Genomic DNA, 22,996 nt, shown 5'->3' with positions numbered 1-22,996 from the left:
AGTATTAAATCGACAAGCACACGCGCAGGAAACTCAAATCGCATTATAAAGTGGCACATTTGACAAATGACCGCAATCGTAATATTTTTTTTTAGAGGCCAGTTTAAGCTAATATAATATGTTATTATTTCTTGTTTATTTTTGGGTTGTGGCCTAATGAGTGAAACTGACTGTGCTAAGAGTCTAAATGATTTCTTCCCTAAATCGAATTTCCTACAAAACGGGTTCAGTGCCTTAGAATATATTTTGCCAAACATCTCTGTAAAGAAAAGCACTTAAACTATTGCTCAGCCTGTTGAACCAAATCCAGTTGTTTTTCATTTTCAAGTTAACAGTGAACAGTGCCTATTTGTGCAAAGTTGTCCAAGACTTCTACACAATCAGAATAATCTGTCAAATGAATGTGAGCAACTGGTGGTTTTCTAAAAGCTTTTTGATGCTGATTATATTGTGTATGAAACAGAGTATAATCCAAGTTTGCTAACAATCTTACTACATAAACTGGGGCAGTGCATAACTAAGATGGGACAATGCCACTGAAAATGTCTAACATAACAATTCTGGACAAAAACAGCAATGGCACATAAGTTTCCAGTCATGTTTCAAACACTGAGACGTGACAAAACGTTTTATTTAGAATGATTGATCAACTTTAAGACATCACTGATGGTAGACATGGTTTCTTTGTGCTGTATTTGAACTGTCAAATCACCACTTTTTGCAGTTATATTAATTGAATACTCAAATTGAGGCTGGTGTACTGTGATGAGTATTTTAAATCAGCAAAACTTGCGTTTGTGTTATTTGTGTGACTTGTGCAGTGCATTTAAACATTCATCATCAGCACTCGGTGCCATTGTGTGATAATGTGTTTGGTTATTTATTTATTTATTTTTTTAAATAAATGGCACATTGAATAAACTGTGATTTATAATGCATCTGCTTTGTTTGTATACTTGTCATTGGTTTTAATGGTTCACCTCTAAAATGAAGATTCTATCATCACTTACTCACCCTCAAACCCTATTATAATAAACCTCCTGCATGACTTTATTCCATTACTTTTAACACAAAAGCCGCATTTACGATGAAATTGCCCGGAACAATTCATCCCAGGAACTTTTTCCCCCAGGCCTGTTGCTGTCTGCGTGTCAGTACCGTTAAGATTAGGCAAATTAGTCCGGTGACGTAGGACTGCAGGTGACTTTCCAGTTCCTGCTGGATTCAGCGCCCAAGTCCCACCCCCGAAAGTTCCTGAAATTTGAAAAAGTAGGCTACTACCTTTCGTGCAGGGACTTTCTGAGGGGGACATTTCATTTAGACCCTGGTCCCTGCGGTCGAAACACACCGAGTACCACCCCAAAGTCCCTATAGTTCCCATGGGGAAAGTTCCTGCGGTGTAAATGCGGCTGAAACATTTTGGACCCCATTGACTTTCATTGCATGGACAAAACAGTTGAAACATTGTTCAAAATGTTTTCTTTTTTGTTTCGCTGATGAAAGAAAGTCATACATGTGTGCAACAACATGAGGGTGAGTAAATGATGACATCATTTAAATTTCCAGGTGAACTATCTTGAAACTGACCATCTTGTAGTAGCATCTTAGTGCCACAAGAGAGTAGCATGTAGTCACAAAAGCAAACATCTTCCCTGCTGCCAACTCTGTCATCCTTGCCTTAAAGCATTACTCCCAAGCTTGTCATGTATACAGTCACTTATAACATCTAACAACTTCAGTGTAGGCTTCAGTCAGGGCTTCATTTAAATATGAACCGAGCAACCGATACACACACACCTGGGTTCTTAGACCAATTATTATCATAAAAACGTTGCCTTTTGGCTCAGTGCCTTCTTGGAATCATGTGTGAGATATTCATTGCTATAGAAACTAGACTGCGGTAACATCGGAAATAATATTGCAGTATAAAAAATATGAACAATAAAAGGTAACATTAAATACAAAGTGTAAATAATCATAAAAAGAGGTTAATCATGCAAACAAAATTACAGCATTTAAATCACACAGTGAATACAAACTTTTATCAATCACATTTCCAATGTGTTTATACATGCGTCATCTTACATTTAATGAAATCCCTCTCCTCTTTTATGCAGCTTATTTATACCATCTCAGAGAAATATTCACTCGCTAAATAAAGAACGTGAATATGTGTGGTTACACATGGTCCAAACTTATCTGATTGTGCTGCTGCTCGACTGTGAGCTGTTCCACAGCGCCACGGATGGCTGCTCGCACCATTGAAATTGCCGTCTGAATCAGTAAGGTCTCATTACATCGGCCATGGTCGTGTTCAGTAGACGCATTTAGGTCAGAAGGATGTAGAGTGTTTGTTATTTTTAAATGTTGCCAGGACCCATTCATTGTAAGACCATCAAACTGTGGTGCCTCTTCCTCTGATAAGTATGCATGCTCTATAGTAATCACTGGCCTGCATTTTGTATCATTCTCTATAATCTCCTTATTTAAGACTGGCAGATCACTACCTGATGTTGTGGCCTGAAACTCAGAGTCGAAACTACAGCCACTGCAACATGACGGAGGAACCGCAGAATCCAAAATGCCACTAGTTTGTAACACCTGATCTTCTTCGTTCATACTCGCATCTTGGTCAGGACACATTTCCTGCTCTTTATCCATATTTATGTTAATGCTCACATCTGCACTGAATGTAAATGTCTCTGGAATGCTTTCTGCTTGTATTTCTTGTTCTTCCTTTTGGTTCTCTTCTTTCTTAATACCGGGAATGTCCATAACAGCTGCAGGGGATTGATTCAGTTGATCAGCTAGGCCTACTTCTTTTTGTGTTGGATTGTGAGCACTACACTCAAACTGATCAATAGGAGGTGCTTTCTTCCTTCTTGGAAAGATGCGATAGATCTTTTTAAATGTCAAATCTTTTGGTGCCGTTATCTCCTGAAAAACCATGCCACCGCCTTGCTCTTTACCTCCCCTTCCTAGACTGACATTGGATGTGGCTGATCTCTTAGAAATGGGCCACACTGTGAAGAAAACTCTCTTTTTACTTTTTCCATTAGGAACTTCCTTATTGTTTGCGTTACTCAATTTATTCTCACACACAGAGTTGCACATGTTGTGTTGAGAATTGTTTTTGTCTGATTCCTTCCTCTTGCCACACCTGAGGAGTGCGGAAAATGTCCTCTTAATGGATGTTTTTGAAGTGCTTCTGGTCATGTCCATTTTACTTTCCATATTTTCATCTTTGCTTTCACTCTCCTCCAGTGTTACAAGAATTCCTGAGGTATCTCCTGGAGCATCTGGCTGGGGTACCCTCTCCTCTGAGGCTTTTTGAGGGCTGCGGTGGGTAAGTGAGGATTCATGGTCTTTGCCATCACTGTTCTCTTGATCATTATTCTCCACTGTGCCATCACAACATTTTGCTTGTCTTTGCCTCCTCTGTGATTTACCTTCCAATCTCTCCTTTGACTTTGACTTCCCCAGCAAAAGCCTGGGTGGACCCGTGAGTTTTCTCTTTAAGCCCCCCTTCTCCTGACAGTCTGGTAATTCAGTCTCTTGTGTGGACATGGTTAATCAAACAGTACTACAGTCAATAATAGTTCTCACTGGCAATACTGGATCAATTACATGAACGGGTGTTTTCTCCACTTAAATATTTGTCTGCTTAAAGATGTGGAAATGCTGCAAACCAACACAAAAACATTGTATTACTGAAGTTAAATGCTGTATTTAACTTGTTGGTTGAATCATAATCAGTGACTCATTTGTCTTTTTATATATCACGCATTTAAAATGTGTATCTTTAAGTATATATCTTTTTTTTTTTTTTTCAGAGACGACACGGTGCAATGTTTACAGCACAAACAACAAACTCGCATACTGGGTGTGACACCAGTGCTAAGTCTCTTTATATGAAAACATCTTAAATAATTCAGGCTAGGCGTTTTGCTAACCGGTTCTAACAGTAAAAGTTAACTATAAAAATATCATTAATGGCAAATAACAACTTTATTTATTCATGTCGCATATAATTTAAAGAGATAAAGATATCTCAGTATAATGTCACAACTCGACGACTAACGTTACTCCGATTTAAAAAAACTATTTTTGTTTGTGACAAATGTAAACGGTCATTACTTTTGCATCTTAATCTTTATGATGACAGATATAACTCATGCGAAGAAAAACATGTGCTAACTTAACGTTAGATTTAAAAAGTGGTACAACAACGTACTCATTATTAATGTTAAATTAAAACACCTACCTCAGGCTAACGTTACCTGCAAAGTGAAGAGCACGACTTAAACTTGTCACTGTTGTGGCGTTTATAAATCCACTCGCAGAGTCTGCTGATCTGCCGCGCGCAGAGACTTGCGCTGACACTCAGCACAGCAGGTTACACGCCTATCGGTTTCCATAACGACCAGCTGATTGACGCTTTATGTGCGCGTGCCCCTCATCCATCCAATCAACACGGCGGAGGCTCGGCTAATGTGAAGATTGATATCCATCATTCCGACCACATACACAATTTCCTGAAACAATTACTATTTTGCCATTTTTGTCCAACGTCGAAAATACACTAAACTGTTCATTTATTCAACTACTTTTGGCCCTTGAAACACTTTTCACACTCTCATTAGTTTCATTTATCTACTAACAATGTCAATGATAGTTGACATTATTGTAACACTTTTTGAATATCTGATAAAATGACAGCTTCATTGGAAACGATAAATTAAATATTTTATTCAGGTGATAAGTTGTTTGTCACACATTCAATGTCTTAATTTAATCTGATCAATTTTGTCTCCTTGGTAACCAAGTACCAAGATTTGATTACTTATTTTATGGGCAAATGTGTTGGTCTTGATTAGATGAGATGATTGTAAAACTGAGGGACAATTTTAATCTCTCTCTCTCTCTCTCTGATTTATACATGCTTTTTTTTTTGGTATAAATTTAATTTGGTAGGTTAATAATGACATTGGCTCACCTTGGACTATACTGTTAAATATAGGCAATATTCACTTTATCAGTTCAGTGACCCTCAAATGATCGCAAACAAAAATCTTTAATCTGGCATTTAAACGAAACGTCCATGATGAGCAGATGGCACACAGAAATTAATTCTCATTTGGAAGCTCGCTTGATGTTTGCAAAAGACATATGTGCAAATATGACCCGTTATCTCATTTTCCCAGGGTCTTCTTTATAATTATGTCTGTAGCAGACATTTCCTTTTTTTTTTTATATATATCATTCAGGCATGTTTTAAACTTTGTTCAGAAGAGGGATTGCCTCTTTTATTCAGGATATATGACACAAATCTTGATATCTCATTCATGAAATATTATTTCAGACTCAAAGCCACCAATGCTAATACACAGTGACTTGAGGTCCCAGAGGTCTGAGGAAAATACGCCCTTGGAAGCCTGTGTATGCATGTCGGTTTTCCATGAAACCTATAACATTTTAAAACATGAACACAAGAAGGCAACAATTTGTTAAAATAAGCCCATAAAACTTTGGGTTTAGCTTTAGATTAGCTCATTTATTCAACAGTTTCAACAAAACAATTAATGGAACCGTTTTTTTTTGGCTGTTAATGGGCAGATACATGGAATGTATATAAATATGTACTGTGTACACACACACACACACCAGCATACACACACAGTGCTGGGTAGTAACTGATTACATATAATCTGGATTAAGTAATCAGATCCCTTTGTATTTTAATATTGATATTGTCCAATACTATCCTAATTCAATTAAATGTGTTAAACCAGTTAGGTCAAAAATAATCAAAAAGTAGTCAGATTATATTACCTAAAAATGTGTAATGTAATGGATTACCTTACTAACTACAATTTTTGTCATGTAATTTGGAATCAGTAACAAACAATTTGTTAGTAATCTACCAGCACACTACCGTTCAAATGTTTGGGGTCAGTACGATTTTTTTGGACAGAAATTAATACTTATTTTCAGAAAGGATGACTTAAATTAATCAAAAGTGATAGTAAAGCCATTGATAATGTTACAAAAGCTTTCTATTTCAAATAAATGCAGCCTTGGTGAGAATAAGAAAGATATAAAAAAATATATTTTAAAGTAGCATACTGACCTCAAACTTTTGAACGGTATACAGTATGGTTTCATCTAATAAAAACTGAATGCTTTGCTAGCCACACAGCACCAGATAACTGGAGACATATGTGATCCTTGACTGCTGGACAGCAGCAATGGCTGCTGGGTAACATGTATAACTGGACTAACAAGCTGGACAAATATACTATATATATATAGTTTACAATCAGGCTGTCAGCTTAGTATATATAGCAACTGGAAACTTCATTAGAGGCCAAGCTAAGACTTTATTTAAGTCATATAAGATAACAATGTGTAGACATGGAAGCTATCTCGTAAAATCAATGCGTCAACTATTAAATCAAATGGGACTTTCAATAATACTGGCAAACTGCAGTGTAAACGTGCTAAGAACAATACTGACAGACAATTGGTTCTGTGCTGCTAAAGCTCAATCATGGCTAAAAATATCTTGTGGTTCAAGGAGCCAAGCGTATTAACTGAAATCTGGAGTGAATTAAAATACTGTACACAGCAACATCATTTGTCAGTTTACAAATAATATAGTGAAAAAGATATTCTCGAATTTGATGCAATGATTTGACTGTCTTTGTAGGTTTTAAAAATTATTTAGCCATGTTAAAAAGAAAAGTGTCTCTTTCTTTCAAGTTATTAAAAGTTTGATTGACCATTAATTAAACCAATTTAACAAAACCAATTACTTGCTAAGGCTTTCCCACCTTAGCAAGTAACCACTGAGCTACTTGCTGTCATGGTAAAGGTTGTTGCCATGGAAACAGGGCCACATGGGATCATCCATTTCTGTATTTGTCTGTTGGAGAGTTTGAAGAAATTAGTCATTCTGGAAGGAGACTATCTTAATAACACACCCCATTATGTTTTGTTTTCCAAACAAAAAAACACACACACACATATATATATATATATATATATATATATATATATATATATATATATATATATATATATATATATATATATATATATATATATATATGAGCTAGCTCAAACAATGAACAGAACAAATAAAAACTGTCCGACAAGCTAAAGAAAACCATCCTGAGCCAAGTTAACCAAAAATGGATATGGATATGGCAGCTACCCTGAAGAGCAGTTCAACAAATTGACTTGCATTTGTAATCTGTAATGAACATAAACGTTGGATAAGGTCACTTGGACCACCAGTGGATTTTGTTGAACAGCTCATGTTCAGCACAGCGTGCAGCCTAGCAACGTGTCTGGATAAAAATATCCACAACAAGTGTGACCAAATATTCTCTCTTTCTTTTCTGCAATGTAGACTCACCCGATGAGCGACTGACTAAAGGGGACAGAAATGAGTGAATGACATTATCTGACTAGAGGTTAATAACCACCCTAATGTTCATGTAATCTCATCATTTAATCTTCCATTAGTATGTTCAGCCAGTTATCATAAACACGGTTGACGACAACAATCACTTTACTGTTGTGTTTTTTTCCTTCTTCAGGCATGGGAAGATTTGTGGGAACTCATTTGATGTAGCGTTTTAATGTACACCACCAAGGTGTGAGAAATATAACCTTTACATACATTACCATTCAAAAGTTGGGGATTGTAACGTGATCCTTCGGAAATCATTCTAATATGCTGATTTGGTGCTCAAGAAACATTTCTTATTATCAATGTTGAAAACATTTGTACTACTTAATTACTACTATTTAAATTTTAGGTTTCTGATATATTTTTTAAAGGAATCTTTGATGAATAGAAAGTTCAAAAATATATATTTTTTGTAACATTATAATGTATACATGTCTTTACTGTCACTTTTGAGCAATGTAATGTGTCCTTGCGGAATAAAATTATTAATTTCTTTAAAAATAAAAAATAAAAAAACTTGCTGACCCCAACCTTTTGAACGGTAGTGTGTGTATATATATATAATATTGCTGCAGTGCAGATAGTTCAAGTACTATAAAGCTCACCGAGTTAGTCAGACAAGAGAGGAAACCTGCTCCAGCATTGGCCTTGATATCGATTATGGGCAGCATGAAGTTGGTGGGTTCTTCCTTCATCATGGGGTCATTACTCAAGGACAGGTGTGTTTTGGCTATGCAAACAGGCAAATTCCCAAAGCCCTTTAAGAGAGATTAAAGAGATAAGTCGAATAAGTGAGAATGTTAAACTCCCTCAGGCAGACAGGGATACATACATTAAATACTGTAGTGCAAGAGCTTCTGGAAGCAGAATGAGTATGTGTTAAAGAACACATTGAAATTTCCCAGAAGTCCAATAATTCCCCAAAATAACAAGAACCCCCCCTTCTTTTTATACACACAAAATACAACACACACAAATTCACAACAGTCCAACCTATCTCTTCAACAATCTGGTACACAACATTTTCCACTTAAAGTATCCACAATATGTCATACCATTATGTTTTTAAACCTCTCATTACCTTTTCAACAGCTGCTTCCACTAATATAACCAACCCACATTAATTAGCCAACAGTATTAGTATTTGTGTCATAGTATACATTGCATTTGATGGAGAACTTCTCATTAATCCAGTTCGTTCTATAACTAAGCAAATATCTTAGAAATGTATGTGAATCACTGCATGTATATGTAATTAAACACCCTTTTTTGCTCAAGGCAATGAAATTGGGGAAAACACGCAAGGTCTCGAGACAAGTTGAACTGATTTTAACATGAGCGCCGCGTTTTTAGAACGCTATGTCATGTGTGAGACGCTGCAAAAGATGCAAGGCGCGAAGCGCAACGGTTATACACGTCCGTCTAGCTTTACGTAGAAAAACAATGAAAAAAGTAGCGCATTGGAATGGAAAAACACGCTCTGTGTGAACGATAAAGTCACCTGTTTTGTATAAAGTGCAAGCTTTTCCTTTGCTTTTGGAGAGAGCTCGATATCTTTCACTCTGTACATCTTCTGTGCCACAGTCCTTAACTTATCATCAGCTGGAATCTGGAGAAAAAACAACAACATTTAGATGTGTTTAATAATGCATTAGTTTGAGTAATGGATTTTGGCTTCATTCCATCAGTGGAATCTTTCTGTATTTAATACACACAGGCATCTTTCTAGCCTTAATTGCTGTAATGTGTGATGAACAGTTTTTAGACTTGGTTATATTTAGACCATGTCAATTAAAAAGATTTCATGCATGATAAAGTAATTGGCTGGTAATGAAACAGCTCTATATATAAAGTGTTAATTGATCTCAGAATATGTGTGGGAAAGAACTTCACAAGGACCTTGGGTGGTGAAAAAAAAAAAAAAAATCCTGAGTACTGTATACTTGTATAAGGCATTTAATGATGCCGCTAACAGATATCATTTCAGTGGTAAAATTAGTGGATGTTCCCTTGTGGGATTTAAACCTTGGTTACCTTATTTGTACTTTATGTTCTTCTTTGGATAAAAGCGCCTGCTAAATGCATAAATGTAAATGTATCAGAGCAAATTTTACCCACTCTGCCACTTCTTACCTGCGAGTCGTACAGGAACCTAAACCGTCCAGGTAGTTTTGCTGCTCTCTGAACAGCTTCGGCCAGAGCCAACGCTCCAGCGCCACCCTTAGACCAGTTAGTGCACTTCACTGCATCAAAGGCACCAGCCTGCCTCGCCTGGCCACACACCAGCTCCAGCTCAGCGTCAGTATCAGAGCTGCGCCAAATACAATCAGAGGCCATATTCACACACATTCACTCAGAGTGGGAGGGCTGTGTGTGGTTCAGATTGGCTCGTGAGCATACGATTAGTGTACAATGGATAAAAACCTAAGAGACTATTTGAGTATAATTAGTGATATTAGCAATAAAATGGTACATATTTAGACAACACTTTTTTGTTGGCTGCTTGATGTCGTACCTGAATTTGTTGACAGCTACGATCACTGGCAAACCAAAAGCTTGTGCGCATTCCACCTGTCTCCTCAAGTGACAACAGCCTCTCTCCAGCTGCTTGAGGTTCTACATTGGAGAAAACACCTCAAGTCATGTGGTATATAAACTCATCTAATCATAGGCATGCATGTAATTACCTGACTGGTAATTTGACTTCCACCTGACTGACGACTGATGAATATTAAATGGTTGTCACTAAATTATAGGTTATAAACATTTAAAATATTAAGAGATTAAAAATATGCAGCTGAAAGATTGCACTACCTCCTGTGAATACTCTTTTGGAAGGGGCAAACCTGCTTGGACCTATAAACAAGAAAGAATAGAAGCATAAAGACAATGTGAGCTATTGCCTCTGTCACCAGCACAAGATTGATCATTTAATCAACAGTTGATGTGTTATTGGTTCAATTGAACCCATAATGGAAATCTATCTATAGATTTGTGGATATGACTCACAGAGGGGGCGCCGCCATGCATCTTCAAGGTACGAACAGTGGCCACCATCACTACCACATCTGGCTGCAGGCCAGAGTAGCGGCATTTAATGTTGAAGAACTTCTCCAAGCCAATGTTAGCCCCATGACCAGACTCGGTAACTGAAAAGACAGGAAAGTAGCTTCAGATTAGCCAGAGTTTGAATATTGTGACAGTTTTATTTGTGTTTGCCATTTATTTTCCAGAAACCTAGACCATGCGAATTATTGTACATTAACGTTGAAAGACTTCTCTTTTCCTCACTATAGGCTGCATTTATAGGATGATAAATTCAGTAAAAACAGTGATATTGTGAAATATTATTACAATTTAAATAACTGTTTTCTAATTTTAAAAATATATTAAATTATTCCAGTCTTCAGTGTCACATGATCCTTCAGAATTCAGTCTTATATGAGGACTTGGTGCTCAAGAAACATTTATTATTGTTATCAATGTTGAAAACAGTTGTGCTCCTTAGGATTTTTGTGGATTTGTGATTTCTTTTTTTTCAGGATTCTTTGTTGAATAGAAAATTGAACAGCATTTAAATAGAAATCATTTGAACATTATAAATGTCTTTTTTTGATACATTTAATGTGTCCTTATTGGGGAAAAAAAGTATTCATTTCTTTAAACAACGTATACTAACCCAAACTTTTGATTGGTAGTGTATTTGTGCAGTATTTTTTCTAACATGAGTGCACAGCATTTAAAAAGTAAGAATGATAATAAAAAAAAAAGAACTTTTTAATGAATAATTTTTATAAAAAATAAATAAAGTGTATTTCTTCTTCACCTACAAATCCTTTGGATCCGACCATTTTTAAAGCCATTTTGTCTGCCAGAATGGAAGGACTGCCTTGGGCAATGTCAACTAATGGGCTGGTGTGAAGAAACACCGGTGTACCCTAGAGAGAAAGATGTGCTAAGACAGAATCTGACAGAGCTGAAATAAATAAGAATGATTCTGTGTGCACTGATTCTAAAATATTTATTCTGAAAAATGACAATGACATTTTTAGTGGTCATGCAACATTTTTCACTATTAAATCTTACCTCTACAGTTTGCATCAAGACAGGTTTAAGGGCATCTTTCAATAGCATGGCCAATGGACCACTGACATTCTGTGATGACAAAGTTGTGTGCATTAGATCACACGCATAATACAGACACACACACAAACACATGAACACATACTGACTAAATCCTCTGTGGTGACAGGATCTCCAGATTTGTTTGTAGCTACTACTATCTTGGCCAGTCTCTGCTGCATCTCCTCTTCACTGCTGCTGAGTGACAGTATAGCCATGATCTCGTTTTCCAAAGAGTCAGAATCCTGAACAGCACAGATACTTAAAGTAAACAAATCACCCTCTAAAATCTTTTTATGTGTACAAAAATACACTGTGTATATATATACACACACACACAACATAATACAATGTGAATTACATTATCAAGAAAGGCACTAGGTCAAATGTGGTGACAAAATGACATTGTGATACTGATACATACTGCTGTAGTTTCTGGGTCAATGTCCAATCGGACAAAACGTCTTATCTCGGTCCCTGTGAAGGTCAAGGGGTCAGATTTCTCAATGCCCAGTTTCTACAGGTCATAAAGGACAAAGTGACCATGTCATCATACTGCAATGGTTTTGAAATGAATATTTGACTCTAGACTGTGTTTTCTATGACTTACCTTCAGCCGGCTAAGCTGGGCTGGGGAGACAGATCTTTGACCCTCTTTGAGAGGAACCAATAAGTCAAACAAAGCCTGTAAGATACAAGCATATGAGATCATACCAAATACAAGCCATTCAAACACATGAGTATAACCACACACATATCAAACACAAACCTGACCTTCTCAGAAAGCTTGGTCTCATAGTGAGCATGTGCTTTAATAGTGTCCATCACAACTCTACTGGCAGCAGAAATGAGCTCATTCTGGCCTGAAGGCTGAAGGCTGACCTGGGATCAATGTGTTAGAAGATATTCATGTTCTATTTGATGAAATATGCTATCGAATCTGTGCTTCAAGAGGAACTCAAACATACCTCCTCCAATGGGATAATCTGAGAGTATCCACCTCCAACAGCAACCCCTGTAAACAAGAAGCAACCAACAAATCTTTTGAGCCACTTAAGCTATAAAAGCCTGTTTTTTTTTTTAGTTTCAGTCTAAATTAAAATGGGTAATTGTGAGTTCCGTAAATTAAAATAAGAAGTAAGCCACACTGTGAGACATTAAGAAATTATGAAAAATATAACCTTACAAATGTTTGTAATCAATTTGCAATTGTGAGATATTAAGGGATATTGGTGACTTTATTGGTGACTTTTTTATTTTGTCAATTTCGACTTGAGTCATAGTTGCCTTTATATGTCAGAATTTTTGTCAGAATTCTAACGTTTTATCTCAATTTCATTTATGACATAAGTCAAAATTATTAGATAAGTCATAATTATGTAATTATCATAATTATAAATGTATTTAATCATTTAAACTTTTTGTTATTCACTTTATTCACATCATTCACATCTTCATTTTTTATCTCATAATTATGATTTACCAAAGCATGATTTTTGTTCTTATGTTGCGGAAATGAGCTTCTACAGTGGTCATCTTGGAAACTTGAGAGAAAACAAATGTTTGTCCCTCACCCCTAGCACCAAAACAGGATCCTGGGGAAGGCTCTTGCACACAAGCAAAAGCGTTGATGTTCAGGAGGGCCCCGAAAGCCTGAGCCAGTCCGAGAGCAGTGGTGCGCTTTCCCTCGCCCAATGGAGTAGAAGTAATTCTGGTCACAGTAACACAGAATGGATTGACTTTGAAAGCAATGCATTTAGTTTGTTTGGCGAATTGCTCAGACACAGAGCTTAAGCTGGATGTGAATGCATTGTGTGACCCAGGCTTAATGGAGTGTTGCAAGATCCCATTTGGTGCTTGTGGAAAGTTACTACCCTATAAAATTATGCTAATGTACATAATTATATTTCAAGATGCATCTTACCCAGTGACAACCACATATTTCCCATCAGGCTGTTTCTTCATGCGTTTCAGAACATCCAGTCGTATCTTAGCCCTACTTCTGCTATGTGGCTCCACTTCCTCAGAAAACAGGCCCACCTCTCTTGCAAGCTGACCGACTGGTTTGCTTTGGCATGAACGTGAGATTACAGCATCACTAGGAAATGCAATAGGCATCACATGGGTCAGCAAGAGTCATGATGCACTTCACAGAATATGCTTAAATTAAACAATCTTTATAATAGCAGGCAAGCCATGACAGTACCTCGGCTGAGGGTCTTGGGGTTTCTTCTTTGTGAACTTTATGTTCCACTTCCCTGGAGTGTATGTCTGCAGAAACCGCTTTGCACTTTCAACTGTATTCTGATCCAAATCCAAATGAGAATAACAAAAATTTGCAAAAGCAAATAAAATCAGTTTTTGGCCGATATTACATTTAAAAAAAAAATATTTCCATTTGTCAATATTTAACTCAGCAAGCTCACTTCCCCATATTTTAAATGTAGATGACATTTTGTCATCAAATGTTTACTTAAATCTCCACTTTAAAAATGTAATCTTTAGCAAATCTCAAAATGTACATCCATTTTCATACTTTTGTTACGCAACTGCTCAGAGACAAGACGTTGAGATCCAAAATGCAGCTTTATTAGGGTTAATCCCGACACATGTAATCCAAGAAACGGGCAATGGTCGAAACACAGGTAAGCAGTCCAAGCGAACAAACAAACAAACCAGGAAACACAGGCAGAGGTCAGAAGCAGGAGAATAATCCGAGGAACAGGCACGGGAAACGGGAAACGGGAAACGGGAAACGGGAAACGGGAAACGGGAAACGGGAAACCATGAAGAAACGCTCAGGAGTGCAGTGTAACAACATACAAAACTTCGCAGAAAGTGAATGAGTGAACAGGGTACAAATAGGCTAGGGAGACTAACAGGGTGACGAGACACAGGTGAATGCAATCAGTGAAAATGAGTCCAGGCAGTGAATTATGGGAAATGTAGGGGAATTTATGGGGAATTATGGGCTGATCGTGACAACTTTACACTACTGTTCAAAAGTTTGGGGTCATTAAGATTTAATGTTTTTGGAAGAAGCCTCTCAAGCAGTCATTACTCCTGTCTTCAGTGTCACATGACCCACAGAAATCATTCTAAAATGCTGATTTGGCGCTCAAAATCATTTCTGATTATCATCGATGTTTAAAACAAACACAATTTTTATTTTCATGATTCTTTGATGAATAGAAAGTTCAAAATAACAGCATTATTTGAAATAGAAATCTTTTGCAACATCATAAATGTCTATACTGACACTTTTGATCTATTTAATGCTGCTAACATTTTGAGCAGTAGTGTATTTTATAATGTTGTGAATTTTGTCAAATTTTGTCAAATTTATTTAGAAGAATTTCAATATCAGCCATAAAATAAAAAATAATTATAAACTTATTTCTACTGGCCAGAATTTTAATAATGACCCCATCTCTAATACAGTATCTACGGAGCACCTAAAGGGACATGGTGAAAATATTATTTGCGTTCTCTCGCAAATTGTCAGCTTTCCCTGAGAAACTTTGCATTCGCTCGCAAAGAACAAAAAAAGTTTTGCGAGTGAATGCAAAAGTTTTTGCGAGTGAATGCAAAAGTTTTTGCGAGGGAATGTAAAGGTTTTGCAAGCTAACGCAAAGTTTCTGGGGGAACGCAATACATTTCTGAGAGAACGCCAAAGCAGTGACTTATTATTTTTCTTTCCATCTCAGATTTTTTTCCACCACCATGTCCCCTTAGGGTCTCCGGAAACATCAACTATCACCGATATAAACTTTTAATTTGTGACAAACAATATTGTTCAGTACTTTACAGAAAGCTTGTTCAAGGAAAGCAGGTCCAACTTTCCACTAATTTTAACAAGTGAGCACGAAATAAACAAGACTCAAAGTGACAGTCTTTTTCAGTTACATTACTCAGCTGATTGCAGTAAATACTCTCTCCAAAAATCTCTCTAGTCTTTGCATTTGTTTGGGAAAATGCAGAGTAGACCTACATCTTACTGCATTTATTTGTCTGTACTAGTAATTGTTGTTGGCACAATTGCTGTTCACTTTACAAACAAGTCAAACAGATACATTTGCTCCTGAAATGATACCTTCATCAGCATAGCTACAGTCATAGGTCCGACTCCACCAGGCACTGGGGTGATGTATCCAGCTCGCTCTTTAGCTGAGGAGTAGTGTACATCCCCCACCACTCGTTTCCCACTGGCTTTACTGCGGTCTGTGTGTGAGTTAAATGTAAACACGTGAGCTAAAACCAGTAGCTATTTAATATTCTGTAACTGCTTTAGACAAGTAGATACAGTCAAGCAGAGAGACCTGGTATATGATTGATACCGCAGTCTATGACCACCGCCCCCTCCTTCACCCACTCTCCTTTCACCATCTCAGCTCTGCCAGCACCCACAACCAAGATATCTGCTCTGCCCACCTAAAGAAAACAAGACACTGAAAGTTACTTCAGCATTCACTCCAGCTCTCCATTCATTACACCAAACTGCACAACAAGTAAAGGTCTGTACTCAACAACGATAAAGCAAACGATAAATACATCTCACTATTTTGTAAAACCGAGAACCGAGTCATGAGCTCTTCTTTGTTGTAGAATCTAGATGAAGAAAGTTTCAGATTACGCATGTAACCATGGTTCCCTGAGGAGGGGAAGAAGACACTGCATCCTCTAGAGGACACTTCAGGGAATGCCTCCGGCATGACTGGTCTCTGAAGCATGTGTTTAAACGGGACAATGTCATTGGCCGGCGACAGTCCGTGATGTCACAACTGGTGTGACAGTGAGTATATAAGGGCACCTGTTATAGACATCATCAACCTCTTTGTCTTAAGGAGACGTAGACAGGCAGGCCCGACGCATGGCAGAGAGACGCAGTGTCTCATTCCCCTTCTCAGGGAACCATGGTTACATGCGTAAACTGAGACGTTCCCTTTCGAATTGGAACTCGACCTGTAGAGGACGCAGTGCAGGTTCCCATTCGAAAAGGAATTGCTCATATTCAAAACTGTAATGGGAAAAGTTATAGAAGCAAATGAAACCAACATGTTCAGCAATGTCGAGGGTCTTTGAATGACAGGTGGTCACTGTGGCGTGGTTCCATAAGAGCAGATCGTGCATTGGAGCTCCAACGATCTTACTGCGGCCGATCACGACAGCATTCTTTCCCATCACACTCACACCTGCACACATGAATCACACTTGCAGATAGGCAGCATTTTCTGAAAAGCTCTTATCTTAATTGTCCTGCCTTGTTTGAGTCAAATTATAAAGCAGCAACACATGTATCCTTTGTGGAGAAGGCAGAATGCATTGCAATATGTTCAGCTTTAAAAAAAGACAAGATGGTCGACAAGGTTATAGAAATATTTGTTGCACATAAAAGTGTACACTACCGGGCAAACGTTTGAGGTCAGTACGTTATTTTTTTTTTCAGCAATTAAGTGATAGTAAAGACATTTATTATGCTACAAAATTTCTATTTCAAATAAATGCTGTTAATTTTCACATGTTTTACATGTTCACTTTCTATTTACCAAAAAATCCTGAAAAAATGTATCATGGTTTCTACAAAAATATAAAACTGCACAACTGTTTTCAACATGGATCCTAAATAAGAAATGTTTCTTAAGCAGCAAAGCAGCATATTAAGAGTGATTTCTGAAGGATCATGTGACACTGAAGACTGGGATAATGGCTGCTGAAAATTCCTTGCCATCACAGGAATAAATTACATTTCAAAATATATTAAAAAAAGAAAACTATTTTAATTTGCAATAACATTTCAGGACATTACTGTTTTTACTGTACATTTGATCAAGTAAATGCAGCCTCGTTGAGGATTAGACTCTTCTTTTAAAAATATTACAACATTTTACCGACCCTAAACTTTTGAACGGTGGTGTATATTTTATTAAAGACTGCAAAACTAATCGACCTGTATAATTAAAATGGAATATTTTACTAAATATTTTTGGTGTATTTTTAAGCTTATCATTGGAGATGCTGTCCATGTAGACAGTAGATAATAAGGAAGCTCACTGGGTTTTGGATCAGAGCTCCTTTCTGACTCATCTAGATGTGATGCAAAAAAAGATTGTTCTGGATCCTTCGTTCCTTTCCTTAGGGTGACAGCTCATTTCACCACCCAGTCATCAGACGGCATTGCTCTCTGTGTGCGTATATATAGATCTCACACCTATCCAATGACACTGCACACTGATTGTGCTGTAGAATGAAGGCCCCTTAGACAATCATGCTATGATTCTTCTGACTGATGAGAGCTAGAGCTCATGGGTAAAGGTTCACAAGATTTCCACCCACCGGTCTGACTGATTAGCTCCATGCAGCCATTAGGAGTGCAAGGGATGAAACAGTCGCCCAGGTCTCCACGAGACAGCTTCCCCGCATTTATACTGGTCAAGCTGGGGGGGGGGAAGACAAATCAAATCAAATACAGTTACAATGTTCTGTGGAGGGTTTGTTTTTTAAATATACCATGCATTAAGGAAGTTTTCCTGAAAATGTATATCGAGCAGGCAATGCATAAAAAATACACTATTTTACAGTGTGAAAAAAGCTACATTTATGATACCATTGTTGTGAGCTTGTATTATTGATTTGAATTATAAAATCTTGACAAACGGCTTTGAAGATTTCTGTCTTACTACATCCCCTTTTCTCCCTCACCAAGGTATTAAAATGATTACCGGCAGTTTTCAGCCCAAAAAGCTCAATATAGCTCAGTTCTCCTGTCAGTAATCACAGTAAACACTGTGAGGAACACATTTTAAATCACATACGGTAACACAACTGATCTATGCTTGAGGCTGAGGATGTGTAAAGATCCTGCAGGTGGATATTGCTTATATGTGCAGATTTTAGACTCAGCTGCCCCTCAAACTTTACTCAGAGATAACTCATCTGAAATCAGTAAAAAAAAGGCCAATATTCACAGACATCTACAAAGAGGACATTCGCTCTCTGACTTTGGGTGGAAAAATACAGATAAGAGAGCAAAGTGATTAGACCTGGAAACTAGAACTAGCAGTGGCTTAATAAATCAACTCTGCAGTCTGCCCTACCTGTCTATTCCAGTTAGTTTAATAATAATAAAATCCACTATTTCCCTCATACTCTACTCTACATACTGTACTCCTCAAACAAACATTTCAAGCATGTCAGTTTGACAGCTGCACCGTATCTTTCTTAAAAAAAAAAAAAAAAAAAAAGACTTCACCTACCCATCAACATCTTTCTCTGGGGCCACAGCATTGGTCACTTTCTCTGTGTTTATTGGGTTGATGGAGTCAAGAGGTAGTTGTACGATGAGACCATGAACCGCAGGGTTCTCATTCACTGCAACTATGCTTTGTAGGACCTTCAGAAAATCAATGAGATCAGCCTTCAAACTGCTTCTCACAAAACAAAGTTTCATTTGCTGTGTGCCACATTTTATAAACAGTTTAGAATGCTGTTGATCTATGACCAAAACAAGATGAGATTGAACTGCATGGCTCAAAGTTGATATGAGATATGAACAGAAGATTTCCCACAGCTCTAATTTTCTTTATAATGAATTGTGAGCAATGGCGCATGTATATATGAAAGGAGAAAGCATAGAAAATGAGATGAGGTGAATCACACATTTGTTATTGTTTGAGGCCTGTTTCTCTTACTTCATCTTCTGTGGCTGTTTCGGGAAGCCTAATGTGGTTTGCATTGATTCCAATCTATGTAAGGGAGAGAGACAGTGTCAGCCAGAGGTTTATGTTAAAAATGATTTCTGTTTATTAAATCAGCTCACTGAACCTCAGCCGCTGCCTTGAGCTTCATGCTAATGTAGAGGTTTGAGTCATCTCTGTCCCCGACCTAGAACAAACCATAGGCTACATGAGAGTGCGCAGAGGATAGTAATATATATATATATATATATTTTTTTTTTTTGCATGTTTATGTCCTGAAAAACAGAATCAGCAAATTCACTGATCTGAGTATGTCTAATATGTCTAACACATCTATGATCTCACACAATACTGGTAAAAATGTTGCTGAATTATGCTGTATTATCTGAATATTTTAATATTTCTGAGAAAAATCTTTTTATTTTTGCTTCATTTTCTTTACTAGTTTATAATACGAATATATAAATATAATGAAAAAATATTCAAATATATTCAAGTATAACTATTTTGCATGTTATTTGTCATTTATTACATTGAATATTTGTGAATTTACTGTATATGAATATTAAAACAAAAATATTTATAATATACACATCTTGATACTGAAATTTAAATGCATTTTATTTATTTATTGTTTTAAATATAGCTATTTGCATGTAATGGTCAAATGCATTTATCAAAACAGACCGTAAATATTTAAAAGAACAACAAAACAACACATAGCAAGCAGTGAAGTTATTATGAATCAAGACATGAGTCACACACCATATCAATGTTATCTTATCCCAAAGACTTTAAACTAACACACCTTCTTTCACATTGCACACTTTTGTATTTATCAACGCATGGCCATGAAGCCATAGAGAGATTATCTATTTGAACAAAACACCCACAACCGTGAGAGAGAAGAAAATGGCACATTACCAAATGACCATCTGGAGTAGAGTGAGAGAAAAAGAAGAAAGATGAGTCAGAATATCAAGAGAGATGAAATTATAAAGCTAGCTATCACCACAAGGTGTATTATATGGACCAAAATAATGAGCAAGAGGTTCAGAATGACCTGCAGCACAACCAGGCCGGGCCTGAAGCCTGGGAACTGAGTCTTCATCTCTGCTACCTCCTTCTTCAGTCGCTCCTTCACCTGTCTGGACATACAGAGAAGAATGGCATTTGATCTACTTCCAGGGTCTTAAAAAGGTTTTTTTTTTTTCATATATTGTTCGATCAAATTATTGTAATTAAATAATACAATGAAAATGTCATTTATTCCTGTGATGGAGATTTTCAGCATCATTACTTAATACATAAATACATTGTTTTTGTATTTATATGTGGACTTGGGGTTGGTAAGAAGTCTCTTATGCTTACCAAGGCTCCATTTATTTAATAAAAAAAAACAAAAAAAAAACAGTAATACTCTGGAATAGTATTACAATTTAAAATGACTGTTTTCTATATCTTAATATATTTTAAAGTGCAATTTAAAAACTGGATTTTCAGCATCATTACTCCAGTCTTCAGTGTCTCATGATCCTTCAGAAATCAGTCTAATATGCTGGTTTGATGCTCAAGAAACATTTCTTATTATTATCAATGTTGTGATGCTTAATAATGTTTTAGAAACTGTGATAGGCCTACATTTATTTCAGGATTCTTTGGTGAATTTAAATTTCAAAAGAACAACATTTACTTGAAATATAATTTTTGTGTAATAATGTTTTATCACATTTCAAAAATGTAATGCATCCATGCATTAAATCTAGCAAATAAATCTTACTGACCCAAGATTTTCGAACGATTGTGTATATCTATAAATAACAATAAATGAATATTTTAATTATTATATTACTTACTATTAATACCTGCATGTAGTAATTCAATTATTATATTATGAGTGTATGGCCAGGCTTAAAATGCAATATGTGTATACATCTATAAATAACAATAAATAAATATATGAATTATTATATTACTTAATATTAATATCGTTATGTAATAATTCAATTTTTATATTATGAGCGTATGGCCTGGCTTAAAATGCAATAATTGTGTATATCTAAATAACAATAAATAAATACATGAATTGTTATATTACTTAATATTATTATATCTATAGATATATTAATATTAAGTAATATAATAATGAATGTATTTATTTATTGTTATACACAATTATTGCATTTTAAGCCAGGCCATATGCTCATAATATAAAAATTGAATTATTACATAACGATATTAATATTAAGTAATATAACGTAATAATTAAATTATTATATTATGAGCATATACTTCAAGTTCATTTTATGAAGTATACTTAAGTAATGTTCAAGTATATTTTTAAGTATACTTTATGTAGTAAGTATACTAATATCAATGTGTACTTGTAGTAAACTTGTAATTGTACTATTTCAATACTGCTTGGAACTAAATTGGCCCACTTTTAGTACATAAAAGTATACGTTTAAGTGTACTATAAGTGTAAAGAGTAGTAAACTACTTAGGCCTAGTTGTAGTTTAGTGTACACTGAAGTGTACTCTCAGTAAACTACTAGTTTAGTAGTTTATACTCCAAGTATACTTGCAAGTTTTCTTTAAGTGAACATAACATTATACTTATAGTTTACTATTTATATATTATTTTTGCACTTGCAGTATACTACTATGTTCAAATGTAGATATTACTTTTTATACTTGAAAAATACCTTTAACTGTACTTTAATTTTAAAAACATTTGATTAGCTTCATGCATACTTTTTTAATCAACACTTTAATGTTGGGGGGTTTTTGAGCCTGAAAATTATAAAAAAATAAAAATAAAAGGGGTCTTTGGCCTGAAAATGATTAAAGACCCCTGGTTTACCTGAAGGGCCCCTTAAACACACTCAAACTTACTGCGAGGTCTTGTTTCCGGACACAATGGTTGCCATGGTGCATTGGCTATCCCGGTACCTCAAAGCTCCTCGCCGGAGCACAGAGGCAGTGAGGGCAAACATATCCAGCTGCTACTGAGCAAAACACAGAGGCAAGGTTAGTAGGAAAACACTATAGAGAGAGAAAACACACCTAAAAATCAAGCTGCTTCGGTATTCTACAGATATCAACACCTGTCCTGTGTGAAAACGGAGCCTGCACACCCACTTCTGCTTGCTTCTCCTCTCCTCTGCTGTCACGGGACACTGTGCAGTGCGCAGCTCCCAAACCAGAGTGTTATCACTGGGTCCAGCTGCGGCATTCCACACTATTCCAGTATGAGTGGGGAAGTAAGCTGATAAAGGAGCCCTGTCAAGGCTGCAAAGCTTAGACAAGCTCAAACAAACAAACAAACAATCACATGGTGTGCGGAAAAAGCTTGCACAGGGCCAAAGAGGTTAAAATACAACTGCTGGGCTGTAAAGGAAGTGGGATGTTTCATAGAAAGAGCCAGGCAGCCAATCAGGGATCCTTTGAGCTGGGAGAGGAGCATTCTTGGGACTCTGAGCTCTGTTGCCCTCCTCTACTTTCTTGCCTGCGAAAGAACTGCAGCATGTGATCTCCAAATCAGAGTCCTCCCTCCTCACGTCTCTGTAAGCTTCAAAACAGCTGTCAATCATACGGTTTCTGGGAGGAGTCAAGTGCAGAGAAGTCTAACACTTGGTTTTTGTGTTCACAGTTTGTGCTGCCTGCAAACTCGTAGAAGTATTTGTTTGTTTTAAGGCATTTC

The 22,996-nt window shown here is 36.6% G+C and overlaps 2 protein-coding genes across 5 annotated transcripts; both read right to left on the bottom strand.

Moving 5' to 3' along the window:
* Positions 1 to 1,497: 1,497 nt before the first annotated feature.
* LOC311304908 (uncharacterized protein) lies at positions 1,498 to 4,488 on the bottom strand. 2 transcript variants are annotated; one of them, XM_084432265.1, is made up of 2 exons: positions 4,281 to 4,488; positions 1,498 to 3,681 (listed from the first exon to the last, which is right to left on the bottom strand). In XM_084432265.1, exon 2 carries the CDS (start codon positions 3,565 to 3,567, stop codon positions 2,179 to 2,181), a length of 1,389 nt encoding a protein of 462 aa, XP_084288391.1. In that variant the 5' UTR covers positions 3,568 to 3,681; positions 4,281 to 4,488; the 3' UTR covers positions 1,498 to 2,178. The 2 variants fall into 2 exon arrangements, with proteins under 2 accessions (XP_084288391.1, XP_084288390.1); XM_084432264.1 differs by having other exon boundaries at positions 4,265 to 4,393.
* Positions 4,489 to 5,535: 1,047 nt separating this feature from the next.
* On the bottom strand, positions 5,536 to 22,588 carry mthfd1a (methylenetetrahydrofolate dehydrogenase (NADP+ dependent) 1a, methenyltetrahydrofolate cyclohydrolase, formyltetrahydrofolate synthetase). Of its 3 annotated transcripts, none has more exons than XM_084432261.1 (27): positions 22,401 to 22,588; positions 22,189 to 22,301; positions 20,357 to 20,441; positions 19,421 to 19,480; positions 19,288 to 19,341; positions 18,853 to 18,989; positions 17,933 to 18,033; positions 16,655 to 16,791; positions 15,919 to 16,030; positions 15,693 to 15,820; positions 13,806 to 13,903; positions 13,524 to 13,697; positions 13,174 to 13,310; positions 12,568 to 12,614; positions 12,374 to 12,481; positions 12,210 to 12,284; positions 12,024 to 12,116; positions 11,710 to 11,844; positions 11,564 to 11,632; positions 11,304 to 11,415; positions 10,487 to 10,626; positions 10,292 to 10,333; positions 9,993 to 10,093; positions 9,611 to 9,788; positions 8,979 to 9,086; positions 8,083 to 8,235; positions 5,536 to 6,925 (listed from the first exon to the last, which is right to left on the bottom strand). In XM_084432261.1, the coding sequence occupies exons 2-27, from the start codon at positions 22,287 to 22,289 to the stop codon at positions 6,854 to 6,856; spliced, it is 2,757 nt and encodes a 918-aa protein (XP_084288387.1). In that variant the 5' UTR covers positions 22,290 to 22,301; positions 22,401 to 22,588; the 3' UTR covers positions 5,536 to 6,853. The 3 variants fall into 3 exon arrangements, with proteins under 3 accessions (XP_084288387.1, XP_084288386.1, XP_084288388.1); XM_084432260.1 differs by having other exon boundaries at positions 22,189 to 22,298; positions 22,401 to 22,529; XM_084432262.1 differs by lacking the exons at positions 5,536 to 6,925; positions 8,083 to 8,235; positions 8,979 to 9,086; positions 9,611 to 9,788 and adding an exon at positions 9,791 to 9,909 and having other exon boundaries at positions 22,189 to 22,298; positions 22,401 to 22,529.
* Positions 22,589 to 22,996: the final 408 nt, after the last annotated feature.

The sequence above is a fragment of the Rutilus rutilus genome, assembly GCF_951802725.1.
Source record: "Rutilus rutilus genome assembly, chromosome: 15".
NCBI lineage: Eukaryota > Metazoa > Chordata > Actinopteri > Cypriniformes > Leuciscidae > Rutilus > Rutilus rutilus.
The sequence above is the reverse complement of the archived record's forward strand: the minus strand, read 5'-3'. Positions and strand labels throughout refer to the sequence as shown.

Coding starts and splice junctions, on each gene's coding strand:
- mthfd1a (XM_084432261.1), bottom strand. CDS start 22,289: ATGTTTGCCCTCACTGCCTCTGTGCTCCGGCGAGGAGCTTTGAGGTAC. Junction 19,481..20,356: donor CCGGCCTGGTTGTGCTGCAG/GTCATTCTGAAC, acceptor GGTTTGTTCTAG/GTCGGGGACAGAGATGACTC. Junction 16,792..17,932: donor GGAGCTAATCAGTCAGACCG/GTGGGTGGAAAT, acceptor TCATGTGTGCAG/GTGTGAGTGTGATGGGAAAG.
- LOC311304908 (XM_084432265.1), bottom strand. CDS start 3,567: ATGTCCACACAAGAGACTGAATTACCAGACTGTCAGGAGAAGGGGGGC.